This window comes from Ambystoma mexicanum, chromosome 1p (genome assembly GCF_040938575.1).
Source record: "Ambystoma mexicanum isolate Mex_15411 chromosome 1p, UKY_AmexF1_1, whole genome shotgun sequence".
Taxonomy (NCBI): domain Eukaryota; kingdom Metazoa; phylum Chordata; class Amphibia; order Caudata; family Ambystomatidae; genus Ambystoma; species Ambystoma mexicanum.
In genome coordinates, this window is record NC_090921.1 from 1,346,819,672 (window position 1) to 1,346,836,381 (window position 16,710).

At 46.6% G+C, this 16,710-nt stretch overlaps 1 protein-coding gene across 1 annotated transcript in view; it reads left to right on the plus strand.

The window, feature by feature from the left end:
• The window catches only part of LOC138454181 (C-Jun-amino-terminal kinase-interacting protein 4-like), a 993,589-nt gene that overhangs the window by 843,079 nt on the left and 133,800 nt on the right, over positions 1–16,710 (plus strand). The window contains exon 22 of the mRNA XM_069607022.1: positions 14,021–14,169. Coding sequence (XP_069463123.1) covers positions 14,021–14,169 — 149 coding nt within the window. The remainder of the gene's footprint in view (positions 1–14,020; positions 14,170–16,710) is intronic.

The following is a 16,710-nucleotide window of genomic DNA, read 5'->3' on the forward strand; positions in this document are numbered from 1 at the left end:
CCATTAGGAGCATTCTTTCAAATATCATTATTGTGTTTATGATAATCAAGTTACATAATTATTTTTGTGGTAAATACAGTCAGTGAGTAATTGAGTCTGTGTAGCAGCAGAAAGCACTGAAGCACCGCTATATTAAGACCTTGGCCTAGGGCGCCACAGCCCGCAGTAAAGGCAGTAGCACATCCTGGCACCCATTTCCAAAGCTCTTTCCCACCCCTACCCCCATTCCCAGCAAAGGCGTTAGACGAAAAGGCCTTCAGGCCGGATAGATAAACCTCCATTGTCTACTGTTGCAGGACTGTGAAATCAGAAAGGAATGAGAATAGGCAAGCACAGGTAGTGTCAAGGCCCACTAGCGGTTTACCCACACAACTTCCCCCTGACCACGGAAGCCGAAAGGAAGTCGACCCTGCACCCAAGTTTGGGACGAGTTCTTGATTCGGAATAATAGGGTACCAAGTGGCACCATGTGGCAGTCATCGGGGGTGGGGGGGAATCAAGAGGATTAGGAAGAGGTTGTGGATAGGTAAGGGGATTTAGGAACACCGGAAAGATGGTTAGGGAAACGTAATGGATAGGAAGGGGGGGGAAGTAAGGAGAAAAACATTCAAAATCCTTCTGAAAGTAAACCTCACCCTGACCTATTTTCTCAATCTGCTCAACTCCTCCAGCCCTCCCTGTTCTCCTATGGAAACTAGGCAAGCCTCCTTAATCAGAGGTTCCAGTCTCGGGATACTCTCCTGTTCACCCTATGCATTCCATGCCCTACTACCCAAATGTAAATGCTGGCACAAACAAAGCGGATGGTTGCAATGACCGAATACTGATGCACATAGCCAGCCTCAACTGAGTCATGGAAGCAATTAGCATGTTTTACAAATACAGAAGCGTGATCATGGATTAGTGGCAACATGATCCCTTCCCTCCTATCGTGCCTCTCTCCCTCTCTCTCTTTTAATTCAACCTATTTCCTCGCAGACTTTATGTGAAAGGCAAGCAATCCTTCCATGTGGTATCAACAAAGCAAGGCTGCCTTGGGAGGGACCAGAGGATACATCATGGGTGAAATGTTGAGGCAAAGGTTCTTGGTGGCCCTCTGCATCCAAAAATAGGCCCCCAGTTGGTTCAATACGCCCAGGTTTACTACAGCACAGCACATGCTTTTTCTCCTGACCTGAACGTGCACAGGTAACACAATGTTTTCATTAAACTAATGTTACCAAATACTGCGTCTCCCAGAATGCATAAATTGATAAATTAAATCCCAAAACCGGGAATCTGGTGGCCTAGTGGCAAGGAGTCATCTTGCAACTGTCAGATTGGAAATGATTAGTTAGAATTGTGCATGCCTTGCTTAATGAAGCCGTTTTTAGTTTTGACTATTAGTCGGTTCTATATTGCCACTTATAAGCCCAAACTATTGCATTAGAGCACAGTTAGGGGGAAATTGCATATGAGGAGGGACACAGCGCTTCCAGGCGTCGTTTAGTGATTTACCCACTTGACTGCCCATGGCCATGCTACTCCCTGTGGCCATTTCCTCTCACTTCCTGCACCTCCCTGCTCAAAACACATCCTCCTGGATTCTCTTTGGGCTCGCTTTCTCGAGCCTTGCTGTAAAACCTTGTGCTCAAAGTGCCTGCCAATGTTTTTTTAAAAGTGTCTTCTTGGAGTTAACGACTTAATGGGAGCTGTAGACCTCCTACTGGTGTAATAAAAATGTCTTAACCATGTCTGCCTTCAGTCACTCGATGTATAAGCACTCTGTGTGTCCTTCACTGAAGTCCTATTAAAAATGAGCATTGGCAAAGCTGACAGTTTTGGCTTGTGTATAAGTATTTGGCATGTGCCAGGCACTGCTGTTATACGCCCAGGTACTCGCACCATTTTGCAGCTGCTAGCACCGAGGGCCAGCAAATACCAATATGGCAGTGTCTGGCAAATGCCTTTCCCATGTCTACACAAAAGCCAAAACTATTGGCTTTGCCAGTGCTTGCAATTCTAAGTTGTAGGGCCAGTTAGCTTCTAGGGTTTGGACTTGGGGCTATTTATTTTCAGACATTGACGAGTACCCTTAGTTTTATTAGGCAGGGAACTTCTTAGTGCTAGGGCTAGATCTGCATTTTCTTTTTCTTTGAATAATGGCCCTTAACCTGGCACAAAGTAGTTTGAGTCCTCCTCCTGGTTCGCCACAGAATCTACAGGAAGAAAAGACTTCCCGTTTACCAAAAGGGCTACCATTTATGCAACCACTGCCAGTGCAACTGTCTCTGTTTCAGAATACTGATCCATGGAGACTAAGGGGCACCTTGGCAGTAGCCCCAACTGTTGGAGGTTGAAAGAGTCTCCAAAGGGCCACAGACATCAGTCACGTCTCTAGTGCGATTTTGTTGGAACCCATCTGGGAAAAATCACCACGGCATCATAAAGAGCAAGCTCTTGTTGTCATCATGAGTGTATGAAAGAGGTGACAGCACTCCCACGCTTATTATCCAGTTCAAACAATGCTAGATCCACCTCATCCAATCTGTTATCAGCTAAACCTACACCTGTGGTACAAGTACAATCCTCCACTAACGAGGCACTTGATTCTGAGGCAGGGTATTGGCCGTGGTTACCTGCGATTTTCAAAACCCATTTTTCCCAGATGTCCCTATGATGTTCAGGCAATATTTTCATGGAATACTCGAGGCTTCCCCCACATATTCAGCAGTAATGGACTAATAGCTCAGATGTCAAATTTCTCGATTATTGCACTACAAGAAACATGGCTTACCACTTCTGTTGAATTTGATGGTTGTGCAACTTTACAGAAGCCTACATCCAAAGGCCCGATTGGTTGCCCTAAAGGCTGATTGTAGATTTGTGTTATCGCCTTGTTCTCTTCTAGAACTAGAAGGCTCCACCTCTATGGTGTTGGCGGTTCACCTTCAGCATTTATCACAAACTTATATCCTCATTAACATCTATGATCCTCCCAATAGAACATCCACCCTTGAGAATGTTGCTGCAGTTAGATATGTTTTGCTTAACCTTCATTTGGATGTTCCGATTTGGATTGTCGATGACTTCTACCCATTAATAGAACGGACTGAATTCATTTACATTGATACCCAAATATCAATACCTACTAAGTCCAGTGGCTCATCTAAAAGATACGCCAGAGCATGAGTGGCACTGCTAGAGGAGTTTGGTTTTATATGCCTTAACGGCAATTTGCCCAGGCGTTGATCCCATGGCATTCACGCGCGTCTTAAGCAGCAAATCCGCATTGACCATTGACTACATTTTCGGAAACTCAAGAGGGTTGTCCTTTTGTTAAAGACATGGCCATTGTCCAGAGAGTTGAAAGCGATAACCTCCCGCTGTGTCTCCTTCTCATGCACATAGACGGACCAGGGATTGAAAACTCTTATACTTCAAATGGTGACCTATATATTAACAGGAATGGCAATCGTGTTTGCGGGAATGAACCGAAACCAAGTAAGGCTAGAAATATTGCAGAAAATGTATTACCATCTTTTATTTCACATTTTGATGCCTCTTTTGATGAATCCACTGATCCGCCAAGGAATTACAAAAGCACCACGGAGCGCACGAAAATACCCATCTCAAATTGGGTGAACTTTTACCCAATAATAAAGATTTTCCATAATAACTTACTAGAAAATCTTAATTCTATTAAAGACACAGAGGCGAGCATTATGCTTCTCTTCCTGTAATATTTCATATAGGAAAAGCTCAGCAGCAAGATATTTTGTGCACCACACATATAAACATATTTGTAATGGAGGTGCTACAAACATATAACAAACATGACATTAAACCATTCCAAATAAATCCCAAGTCCATAATAGTTCCTGAAAGGTTGAAAAAAACAGCATTTCCCGTGATGCTCCCAAAGGTCATCTAGCATCCATGGTCATGTGCCCCTAGTCCTCCAATGGGCGTACATGTATCCCCATAAAAAGTCTTGAACAAGAAGTAACTTCCTGGGCTGCGAACTTGGCTGTCCGTTCATAACAAGTAGAAACACAACTTCGGTCAACCAGAAGATTAGGTGTCGAACAGTTGATTAGCCGGCCTTGTCTGTAGATGCTGTCAAGAAAAAAAAATACAGAACCAAAATTACTTCATGTATATAATAACCCTGGTTCCCTTGCGGGGTGGGAAGGAAACGATTATTGCATTAGAATATTACTATGCATGAAAACTCATTATACAATAGTCTGTTACAATGCTTAATAAATACTGAGAGCGATGCGCGACCCTTTTCCTTCGCTGGGTGGGATAATGCTCGCCCCTGTGTCTTTAATAGAATTAAGACTTTTTAGTAAGTTATTATGGAAAATCTTTATTCTATGTCAAGACCAGAGGCTCCCATTATGCTAGTTCAAAGGTTACTTACCACAGTCGAAGCAGGCTGATCTACCGGTTTCAGGTAGAATTCTTTGAATATTGACTCTTCTGCCCAATCTGCCATTCTCATGATGTCCTCTAAGCGAACACCAACCTGGAAGGCTTTGGAAGCCCTGGCTCCTCTAACAGAATGGGCGCCGAATTGCAGAGTGTCTATCCCTGATTGAGCTAGGGTCCAGCGCACCCAGCGTGCTAAAGTAGGGGCTGATACTGCTCTGTGGGGCTTGCAAATGGCTATAAGAAGCTGACCATTAGGCGAGGTTCTGAGTGAAGCTGTCACTTTTTCGTAGGCTTTTAGACATTGAACCAAACAAAGTTTGGGCTGTTCCCTGAAAGCTGGGTAGGAAATCACCTTTGAGTCGCACTTGGTCCTTCTTTGTATGTGAAAAACAATACCGTCTGGAGAAAAAGACCTGCCCGCTAGGTCCAGAGCTCTAACGTCCGAAACTCTTGTCTACAAGAAACCAGACAAAGCAAGGTAGTGAGCTTGCCCGAGAGAGCCGTACGTGATAGCTTCTCGTTAGACGGTCAAGAAAGAAAAAGATTAAGCACTTTGTTGACGTCCCACAGTGTATCATAACGGGCAGGGGGCGGAACTGTAAGCCAGACACCTTTAATCAATCTACAAACGAGGTGATGCTCTCCGGCTGGTACCCCTTGTATGGGTTTGTGACCCACGGAAATTGCAGAGCGATATGCGTTCACTGTTCTGTACGCTAGCCCTCTTTCCACTAAGGATGCAAAGAAAATGAGAATTTCCTCTAAAGGTGCCGAAACTGGGTTGAGACCCTGATACCAGATTCTCCAAGCATTCCAGTAATTGGAATATCTCTTGAGGGTTGCGGAGGCCCAGCTCTCCTCAATAAGGTGGACTGCCTTGAGGGATATGCCCAGAGTTCTCCATCTTGCCCTGAAATCCACCAAGCCGCTAGAGTCCGCGACCCAGAGAGGAGCAGGGGGTGAGGTTGGTTCCACGGATTCAATAGAAGATCCGGAATTTGTGGTAGAAGGATTGGAGAATCCATAGAAAGTTCCAGAAGAACTGGATACCAAGTCTGGGAAGTCTATACTGGCGCTATGAGGACTAGCTCGGTTTGGTCCTGAAGGGCCTTTGCCAGGGTCCTCGCTATCATTGAAAAGGGGGGAAAAGCGTAGTGGACCCCTTGCGTCCATGGTTGTAGGAACGCATCTGTCGCTGAGGCTGCAGGGTCGGGTCTCCAGCGGAAGAACACTGGAAGCTGCATGTTGAGACGGGAGGCAAACAGATCTTTGGACATTGGACCCCAGATCTGTTGCAGGCAGAGAAAAACCTCTCTGTTGAGCGTCCAGTCACTGGAGTCGGGGTAATAGCGAGAATGCCAGTCCGCTATCACATTCCGGAGACCCGGAAGATATTCCGCTGTGATGGAAATTCGATGATCCAGGCAGAAATGCCAAAAATCCTTGGCTAGTTCTGCTAGGGGACGTGATCTGGTACCGCCCAGATGATTGATGTATCTCACTGCGGATATGTTGTCCACCTTCAGTAAGATACAGCAGCTCACTTTGTTCCTGGCAAAGGAGCGAACTGCGAAAGAGCCCGCAAGAAGCTCTAGGCAGTTTATGTGCATTTCCAATTCCTGTGGAGACCAGGTCCCCCCTGTGGCTACTGAGCCACACCTCGCTCCCCAACCAGAACGACTGGCGTCTGATTCGATGTTGATATCCGGGGTGCAACCGAAGATGGCTCTGCCGTTCCAGGTCTCCATGTGCAGGAGCCACCAATTGAGTTCTGTCCTAGCTTGAGGGGACAGAGTCAGGCGTTGGGAATAAGAAAGACTGTGTCTCAGATGTTGGCCCTTCAGTCTTTGTAGTTCTCGGTAATGAAGGGGACCCGGAAATATTGCTTGGATAGATGAGGATAGAAGTCCTATCACCCTTGCTAATTATAAGATAAGATCCCTCTGCAAGAGCCTGCGACTCTCCCGCTTGGTAGAATGTATCTTGGCAGCTGGGAGACGAAGCTGTGCATCCTGAGTGTCCACCACAAATCCCAGAAACTCTAGGTTTCTGGAACGACAAAGCACTGACTTATCCCAATTGATGAGAAAGCCAAGACTGTGCAGCAGATCTATAGTTAATCTGGCCTGTTCTTGCAATAACTCCTGAGATTGCGCCATAAGTATAATGTCGTCCAGGTAGATTTAGACGGACGCCTTGTTCTCTGAGACGGGCCATCACTGGTCTTAACAGTTTGGTAAAGGCCCAAGGTGCTGAAGAGAGCCCGAAGGGAAGACTCGTGAACTCACAATCTTGAAGATCCCACAAGAACCTTCGGTAACTCACGTGCGCTTGATGAATGGGCACTGTGAGATAGGCATCTTTTAAGTCTAGACGCATGAGCCAATCGTTTGGCCTCAGGATGTCTCTGAGTATGTGAATGCTCTCCATCTTGAAATGACAGTAGACTATAAACTGGTTGAGCGCTCTCAGGCTTATTACAGGCCTTATTTTCTTTTTCCTGCACACCAGAAAGATTGGGCTTAAGAAACCACCCGGAGTCGAGCAGGAGCGAATTGCGTTCTTCTGATATAGGCTGTGAATCTCGCTGTCTAGCGCCCTCCGATCTATTTCGGACATAATTATGGGGATGGGTCGACTGGCCTGAAAGGGCTGCGTGAAAAAGTCTAAGCGAAGGCCGCACGCTGCATCCCTGACCCAGGCGTCCCGCCATCCCAAGCATGTGTAAACAACCTTAGCCTCCCCCCAATGGGTGTATGCGGCGCTGGCGCTGGTAAGTGCAGACTGACCTGCTGGTTGATGTTGGGTTGTGTTCTTATAGGCTCTCCTCCAGGATCTCCCTCTGCCTCGTCCTCTAGACGGAAAGAAGGTATCGGTGCGCTCTTGCCAAGCATTGTGTTGCTCCCTTTGATGCTGAGGTCTTCTGTCAAAGGCATGGCAGCCGGAGAGCGACCTCGACCGGGCCAGTAAAAAATCTTCGACGCAAAGACCCTCTTGATGGAGGCTTGGGCTTTGTCTAGAGCAGTAAAGGTACCGACAAATTTAGCCATTTTGTTGACAAAAGGATCTCCGAAGGGCAATCCCTGAGCGGCTGCACCAAACTCTGTTTGCCAGCTCAGTCAGTTTCGAGTCGATCTTGTAGAGGATGCTCTTCTGACGTTCTGTGGAAATAGTGCAGCTTGCGTTACCTAATAGACAGATTGCCCTTTGGACCCAACCAGAAATGATCACTGGATCGATAGGTTTGGAAGAGTTACAGGCTTCTTTCGCTAGGTCTAGGATTTTTGCCAGTGGACCTGTGATGTCTAAAAGTTTATCCTGGCAAGACTTCCAGGCTCGGTCGATGCCTTTCCTGGGATCCTTCATGTGCTTGCCCAAGAACGTGATCATTTTCGAATCGAGTTCTGGAGTCAGAGCTACTTTATCTGGTATTTCAGGGCGTGGGCATTCTGCCCGTAGCCTTGCCCTGATCTCTTTGTCAAGAGGCTTGCGCAAGCTATGAAAGATGTAGTCCGTTGTTCTGGCTGATGGCTCCCAGTCAGAGGATCTAGGATGTACCAAGTCTCCGGGAGCGAACATCCCCTTCTCCGGAGGTTGCTCCCCGGAGCCTCTGGGGATGGGGGCTGCCGCAATCCCCGAGGTTGATTGTTTCGAACCCCATGTTTGGGTATCCTCGTCTGAGGAAGAGAGCGATACCTCTTCATATACTCCTGGTCTTTGGTTGTCTTCCGTGCCCTGTTCATATCCCTCTGGGCTTGAGGGCCTTGTACCCCTGTTTTCCTCCTCGGGGTTAATGGGTCCTTCAAAGGAAGGGGTTACCTTCCGACTCATAAAGGCTTTTTTCAGCCTGGAGAAGGCATCATAGACGGCAGCGGTGGCAGGAATCAATTGGCTCGCAGGGGGTCAGAGAGCTTCTGCTCTGCGAGCCGGGCTACATCCCCCTTGTGTAAGGTGCTTCCTCTTCTGAGTCTTCTTTCTCCCTGACAGAGATGTGCCTCGCATGCGCTCCTCCAGGTCATCTAGGCGCTGTTGCATTGGCAGGAGCATAACTGACACAGCTTTTTTAATGCTGCTTTCAACAGTAGGTCCCAATGCCTTTTGAAGGCCTCTTTCCATAGCCACCTCATCAATGAAACATGAATCCTCCTCACCTTCTGACCAAGCTTTATCAGACTGGGGGGGGGGGGGGAGTATTGCGCTGCCATGGTAGTTATAAGCATCTTATATATATACTTTTTTTTTTCTTTCTTACTGGGCTCACTGATGCCTCCTCTCAAAGCCCAGTGTTTATGGAAAAAATTCCTCAATATATTATTATAACGTTTTGCTTTATTTTTTTTTTGTTTATTTTTTTTTTTATATACAGGAGTACTCAATTGTACTCCTGTCTCAAGTCTTGTGCTCCTGAACTTGTTAGGCTGGAGCAGCAGGAGCATCCTTTCTCCTTCCTGACTCACTTTTTTTTTTTTTTTTGTGAAAAAGAAACAAGTTAATCCGAGTTGAAGGGCTCAAAGACTCTGGCGCTCGCGTTCAGCAACCATTATTTCGAACGGAAGTGCTCACGCGAGCGCCAGAGCCCCAAGGAAAGGACCAGGGAGAGCAGGAGCTCCCCCTGGTGATTCGCGGGTGGCGCCGTGCACAGTGAGGAGCCATGCTGCTTTCCCGGGGTCCGCACTAAACTATTTCCGGCTGGGAAAGCAGCGCGGCTTCAGCAGTACCCTCTGCAGCATTCAGAAGAACGCTGCAAGCGGGTATACGCAAGCAAAAACGCTCGCACGGAATGAAGACTCCGACGCCAGCAGGACAAAGGAAAGTACTGCTTTCAAGAGAAAGACTGCAGTAAACCGCTATACGCCACGCGTCAGCAAACATTAATCAATAATAAAGAAATCAGTGAAACGCTGCCACAGAGATAGATCTGATCAAACAATCAAACAGAATTAAATAACAAGTAACTTATCTCGTGCTGTGAGCAGCAAAGAAAGAGGAAGTTACTTCTTGTTCAAGACTGTTTATGGGGAAACATGCACGCCCATTGGAGGACTAGGGGCACATGACCATGGATGCTAGATGACCTTTGGGAGCATCATGGGAAATGCTTTTTTTTTCAACCTTTCAGGAACTATTATGGACTTGCGATTTATTTGGAATGGTTTAATGTCATGTTTGTTATGTTTGTAGCACCTCCATTACGAATGTGTTTATATGTGTGGTGCACAAAATATCTTGCTGCTGAGCTTTTCCTATATGAAATATTACAGGAAGAGAAGCATAATGGGAGCCTCCGGTCTTGGCATAGAATTGCATTAGCTAAACGGCAACTTCAACACACCATCAGTCTGGTCTTGTACACCAGTCTTTGCCCCGCCTCCCCTTTGGAGATTAGCCGTCATATAAGAATTGCAAAGCAAAACCACTGTAAATGGTTAAAAGATTATAAATTAAAATGTAATGCAGAGAAGGGGAACGAAAATTGCCCATCTTGCCTCCCAAAAAGACAACACTAGAATATGGACTATTTTGAGGGGCAATGAGAAAGGTGCTGTACCGATTAATGGTGTCTCTGAGCCTGATTGGGTACATCATATCTCTTCTATTCTGGGTCTAAATGCACTGAATGATAACCCTTTGCCACTCCCAACATGCCACTGGACTGTAAAGTTTCCATCCTCACTGAACAATCATCATTGAACAACTAAATTCTTCTAGAGCAGCCAGCCCCGATGGTATTTGTAATGCCCTTGTGAAATTATTCCCAGGGATGTGGGCCCATGCACCACACCTACTTTTCACCCACATAGGTTCCTCTGGTTGTATACCTGAAACATGGCGTGAAAGCCATATTATTCCAGTGCACAAGAAAGGACCGTGGAACCTAGCAACCAACTACAGGATGTTAGCTATGCTAGATGTACCTGCTAAATTGTTTGCCAAAGTCCTCCTCTTAGAGTTAACTCAATGGATTACCGCACACAATATACTCTGCTTCCCCCCCAACCAAAAGGGGTTTATTAAGAAAGCCACTACGTTTCACAACTTGATAATCTTAGTAACTCTGATAAAATATGCATGGACACGCACAGACACTCCAGTCTACTGTGCCTTTATTCATTTCTCGGCCGCTTTCAATGCGAAATAAATTATGGCACAAACTGACTCAATGGGATATCCCTCCAGGTGTGCTTTAGATGTTGATGCTATTGTACACAAACGCTTCTGTAAGGATCAGACAAGATACTGAGGGTAAACTCTCCAGTCTGATGCCTACACATTGTGGCGTGAAGCAGGGGTGCATTGTGGCTGCCACACCTTTTAATCTCTATCTGGCAGACGACCTGTGGCTAGCCTTTAACAACTTGCATAACTGTCCCGTGAAAATGGGTCGGCACCAAACTAGTTGGTTAGCTTATGCTGATGATCTGCTCTTAATAGACCACACTTCAAAAGGGTTAAAAAACCGGATCACAGCATTAGGGGAGTATACGGCCACAAATGGTTTGTCAATCAACATTGAGAAAAGCAAAATAATGACTTTTCCCCCCGCGCCTCGTAAGCCAAAGAACATTGTTCGTAAGCTAAATGTCTTTCAACTAGAAAATGTTCTCTCCTACAAATATCTAGGGCTTTACGTAGAAAATACATTGAAGTGGGAGAAGCATTGGACTGAAACCAAAATCAAATGTAAAAGAGCAGTCCAAGCAATTCACCAATGTATAGGCTGCCAAGGAGGACTCTCTATAACGACTATACTTCTCCTATACTCTTATGAAGTCCGTCCCATACTCTTCTATGGAGTCGAGATCTGGGGACATCAATATGCAACCGCTTTAAAACGTTTCGAAAGTTCCATACTGCATAGTCTTTTCTGTATGCCACACACCTTTTCCATCAACTATCTCTACCTTGAATTTGAACTTAACGGTGTCAGTTACGACTTTATCATGAAAACTGTAATGTTCTACGACAACTTACAAAGGTTGAATAATGGAACCAGGATGTTGAGCTTTGTAAGTGCATTTCTTGCGATTGATAATTACAATTCCATGGGGACTTTAGGCTCTCTTTTATCCCTTTACTCACAGTGGTATTTTGGGTGTATTAACTGTTCGCTAGAGGGTGAAGTGTATGTGCTGAAATCTCGTCTGAAAGATAGACTGTCTTGAAAACTTAAACATCCTGAACTCCAAATGTAACAGTACCTCATTCTATGAATATATTGCTAACCGTCTGACTAAACCTTCTTACATAGTGGCCTACCCTAATAGCTCTGTAGCCAGGCAGCATTTGTTATTGAAATGTAATATAAGCGAAGCTCTGATTACCCACGGTGCCCGCTTAGGCATTGCACGAGACTTACGTTTTTGTCGCCCATGTGGCAATCATGTGTTAGAAACTATAGAACATTGATTGATCGATTGTGAATGTCAATAATGTTTACGATTCAGCTTTCTTAAATCCTACATAATGGTTTGAATTATATTGAACTCTCTTCTCTGTGGTCACTGTTTTTAAGTAGTTGTGATACCAATATGATTTATCATATGGTTACATTTTATTGGAAATGCGCTGATATCGTAAAAATATCATCTTACTGAGTTTTAACATCTTAATTATTATATGCCTTTTAACACGTGTCTACTAGGTTTTTTAAATTTGCCCTGTCAGTATGTAAATAGAATGTTTTTTAGTTTAAACATCAGCGGTTTATAAATTCCCGTTTTAATGATGAATTTTTCAGAAGTGATCATTGTTATATGTATATTTTGTTGTTTTTGTTATGCGTCTTATGTAGTATATACAAAGCCTCCTGGCTATAAGTATATTTGAAATAAATAAAGAGCAAGCTAAAAGCAGAGACACTCCAAAAAGTGAGCTGCAGAGGACTTTCTTCCTTCCATCTGGGCAAGGCCTTCTGTATCCACGAGCACAGACAGGGCTTCACCATCAGGGTTGATCTTGAAAGAGCTGCAAACCCAGTACTTTCCGCCCGGTCGTTCATTTTTTCAAGGCATCCTCATTGTGCATGCTAGTGCTCACCCCAGCATTTATCAAATTAATGGTGCATACCCTCTTAATGTACGAAATATTGTAGCACAGGGGAGAAACATGTTTAGCGGCCACCAAATCACACTTTGTGGATTGTTCCTGGGATTTGGTATGGGTTGTTTGTCAGTCAAGGCCTCAGACGCACTTTCACACTTGTCACAGAGCAAATTCTGAGCTGACCATGAAACATTGCTCAGTCAGGAAATGCTTTTACAAGGCCATATCCCTGTCGTCCAATTTTTCCAGGAAGGGCTGATTTGCTTGCACATCTTGCAATAACTGGCCAGGCGAGGAAAGCCTCCTACAGTTATACATGGCAATATGGATTTATAATCTGAAAATTGAGGATTACATATCCCAGAATGCAAAAACAAGACTGAATTACCATGGTGTTGATAGATTACTGCGTGGCCGAATTGATTGCAGTAGAATTGGTCACAATTTGTTAAACACATTTTTCTGCTTATATATGTGGGGGGTGGGTTTAGGGATATAGTTAATGTATAGGGGATAAGGGGGGTCTGCAGTGGATATCCACCACATGTATATGCGGCAAAATGACGCAGTAAAAATAGTAACTGTACCAATGACCAAATAGATTCGACCAAATCAACCCAAACCATTACCATCTCCTAAATGGACTGGGACATGTTTTAAATGCATGTCTAGATATGTTTCACATTTGCCCATGCACACCTGGTCTGACTGTACTACACTGCACTGGGTCCTCTCTAGAGCCACCCCTTCGGGGTACCGCCCATATCCCAACTATAAATGGGCACTTTGCCAGCAACCAGTAGGACACTCACTGCCTGTCGTGGAAGAAGAGTACTTGTTCTGGACAAAATAGGGTATGTGTTGTACACTGACCTTGAAAGATGTAGAGTCTTTCAGGGGCATATCAGTTAACTTTGCTTGCCGTTTGGGCTCAACAGGCAAAGGTAGAGTAATTGGTTAGGAAAAATGTACAAATCGAAAGGGTCTTTTAGGACTTTCAGCCTCACCCCAAGCTGTTTGATTGCCAGGTGATCACCGGTGAGCTGGATAGACTGTTACAATTGAACAAGTTAGACTTTTCCCAGGAAGCTGTAATGTTGAAATATTCAAGTACGTCCAGTGCACACACATTCCCACCTGTCTCTCCTAGTACCTTAGAAAGCTCACATTTTTGTATCTGCTCTGTTTGTAAAATTGGACTGTTGATACTGGCTTTTGGATCATTTGGTGTACCATGGTTGCCATATGCAGGAAAGGAGAGCGACATCAGGAATGTCCTTGTTTCATATGGCTGTACACAATAGCATAGCGATAGGGGTAAGTGCACACTATCTGAAACAAGCTTGCTTTGAGTTCAACATTCCATCTTCATAGGGTAAATGTAACATTTTCTCATTTTCCGATCTTCACTGCTCATCGACTTTGTTGTGTGGTGTGTAATCAAGTTTTATCCCAACCTATGTAACTTCCTAAACTCCCTGTCCTTTTAACAGTATTTTCTGATTGTGTTAATGTCTATTAATTTCACGTTTTGCTTTGCTTTTCTCTCACCACTTAGACCGGCTGTGGGACCTAGAGAACCCTCGTGTTGTCGATTTGGGGAGACCGCAGCAGTCTGTGCGCTGTGCCGCAACTGTGCATAACAAGGTTTGGTGCGGCTTCAGGAACCGGATCTATGTGGTGGATCCGCAGGCATCCAAGACTGAGGTACCATGGCTGAACATTGGGATCTAAGAGAGAAGATGGCTAGAAACAAGCACGGGTACCCATGTGAGGTTGGCGGAGTACATTTAGTCTGTACTAGCATGTACCCCTTATAATTAGGGATAGCTTGAGAAAGCTTAAGTTTGTTTGGTGACGGATACACTGAGTTTTGTGGTTGTAATGGGCGGGAGGAGTTGAGTTGTGTAACAAGTTTGTTCAGTGATCTGGTTCAACGTTTAACCCTTAAGTACAGCACCATCTCCTCACTTATTCCCCTCGACCTCCCATGGGTCCCACTGAGGAAATGCACCTCTCGTATCTGTCCTGGAATGTGAATGGTCTATGCAGTAAAATCAAGAGGCACAGTGCTCCAATCCCTTAATAGACCTGAACCCTCTGTTGTTCTCCAGGAGACACATTTGGCTGGCAATGAGTGCAAATTCTTTTGCAAATCTAATTAGGAAAGGGTGTATCTTGAGTCATTTGCAAGAGGATCAAGGGGGGGGTCTTAACCTTGTTCAGTAAGCGTGCATCATTTGAGCGCTGAAAAGTGGTGGGGGATGGTAGAGGAAGATACCTGCTGGTCATAGGATTGTTTAGTTGTGAAATAGTGTTCGAGGGGATTGGGTCCTCCGACGTATTCCATATCTATGACAGGTAATCGCCACAGCTGTGCTGCTTCGGAAACTTTTTTCGGCGTCTGCGTCCTGCGTCAATGACGTCGATGCGCCGTCGTCGAGGACCTCCTCCGACGTCATCCGATGTGATAAGTAGGACGCAGACGCCCGTAGCCTCAGTTCCGTTTTTTCCGCGAACGTGTTGCTTCGTGAATCTCGGTTAACGCCTCGACTCTTTGTAGTTCTGTTCTTCTCGGTTCTTCAAACCTGTTCGTTTTTGTGAGTATTTCCTTCGTGTGAAGATGTCTTCTACTTCGTCTTCGACCCCGCGTCCGGGCTTCAAGAAGTGCGGGGAGTGTGGGTCCAAGATGTCGGTGACGGACTCGCACGACGCCTGCCTCTGGTGCCTCGGGGAGGCCCACGACACGGATGACTGTATCGACTGCCAGTCGCTCACGTCCAAAGCCTTACGTGAACGTAAGAAGAAGTTGTCGGTAGGTCGGGTGTCCAAGCCCCGGAAGTCGAAGTCTGCGGGGCTTTCGACGGATGATTCGAGAGGAGACTCTCTGCGTCATCGTCGGAAGTCTCGTGGGTCTCCTTCTAGGAGTCGGTCTCGCCACTCCTCGGCCTCTTCGAGGCATTCTCGGAAGCGCCGACAGCGGTCGTCTTCCAGGTCCTCTTCTAAGGACTCTGCCTGGCACGTCGCTTACCCCACCAGCCGTGCGACGCCGGAGGAATGGGCTTCCTTCGGGAAGAAAATGCTGGCGATTCTCGAGTCGCAGGGTACTAAGCCGTCCGCGCCCCCGAGTGGGGTCGGTCGTGAGACACCGCTCACAAGAGTGTTCGGCACGAGTCACGGGAGAGGTCCCGTTCGGACAAGGGGACTCGTTCTCGACGTACCCGTTCCAGGTCCCGGTCCTCGACGCGTTCGAGACCGTGTGCACCTGTGATGTCTTCGAGGAAGACATCCACGTCTGAGGCGTCGAGGGTGTCGACAGGCTCTCTCGAGGCTCCGGCTCTGACGAAGTCGTCGACGCTCAGGTCGTCGAAGGACACGCTCGGAGCTCCGGCTTCGAGGACTGTGTCGATGCTGGCGGCGCTGCATCTGACGTCGACGCCGATTTACTCGACGTCGACGCCAATCCTCTCGGCGCCGATGCCTGTTCTCTCGACGCCGATTCACTCGACACCTTTCGAGGCTGGGGTGTCGGAGGTACCCCGTGGCATGGGGGAACCCCCTAGGAAGGCTCTGGTTAAGAGCAAGCACTCTCGGGTGCCTTCTTTTCGCCACCTGGAATATATTTCGGAGGTGGATGAGGATTCTGATGGCCTGGTTCCTAGTCAGGTTCCAGATTAAATTGTCTCGGGCCATAGTCAGTTTGACGATTTGAGGCAGTCACTGCATGATGCCGGTGGACTGGACACCTCTCCGGAGGTGGAGTTTTGTAGGCCTGAGCCTGGCTCTCATGCCGATTCCTCGTACCGGCGCCTTATGGCTAGGGTTTCCGAGTACTTGGGTTGGTCTGCTCCCCCAGGGGAGTTTGTGCAGGATGATCTCACGGACATCCTTGATGTTGGTCCCCCAACTGACCCGGTACTGCCGTTTCATATGGCTCTACAGAGAAGGGTGGCGGCGGCTTGGACTGCTCCGGAGAGTCTCCCGGCGGTGGGCAGGTCCTTGTTGCGAAAATACCGTCCAGCCAGTAGCGACCCCTGCTACTTGACCAGGCACCCCACTCCGGAGAGTTTGGTGGTGCAGGCGGCCACGGCCCCGGCAAAGCAGGCGTCGTACCCTACCATCCCTCCTGATAGGGACGACAAACGTTTTGATGGCTGGGCGAAGAAAGTGTTTTCTTCTGGTGGTATGGCGCTTCAGGCGGCCAACTCCATTTGTGCCTTGTCTCGTTTCACACACACTCTGTGGAAC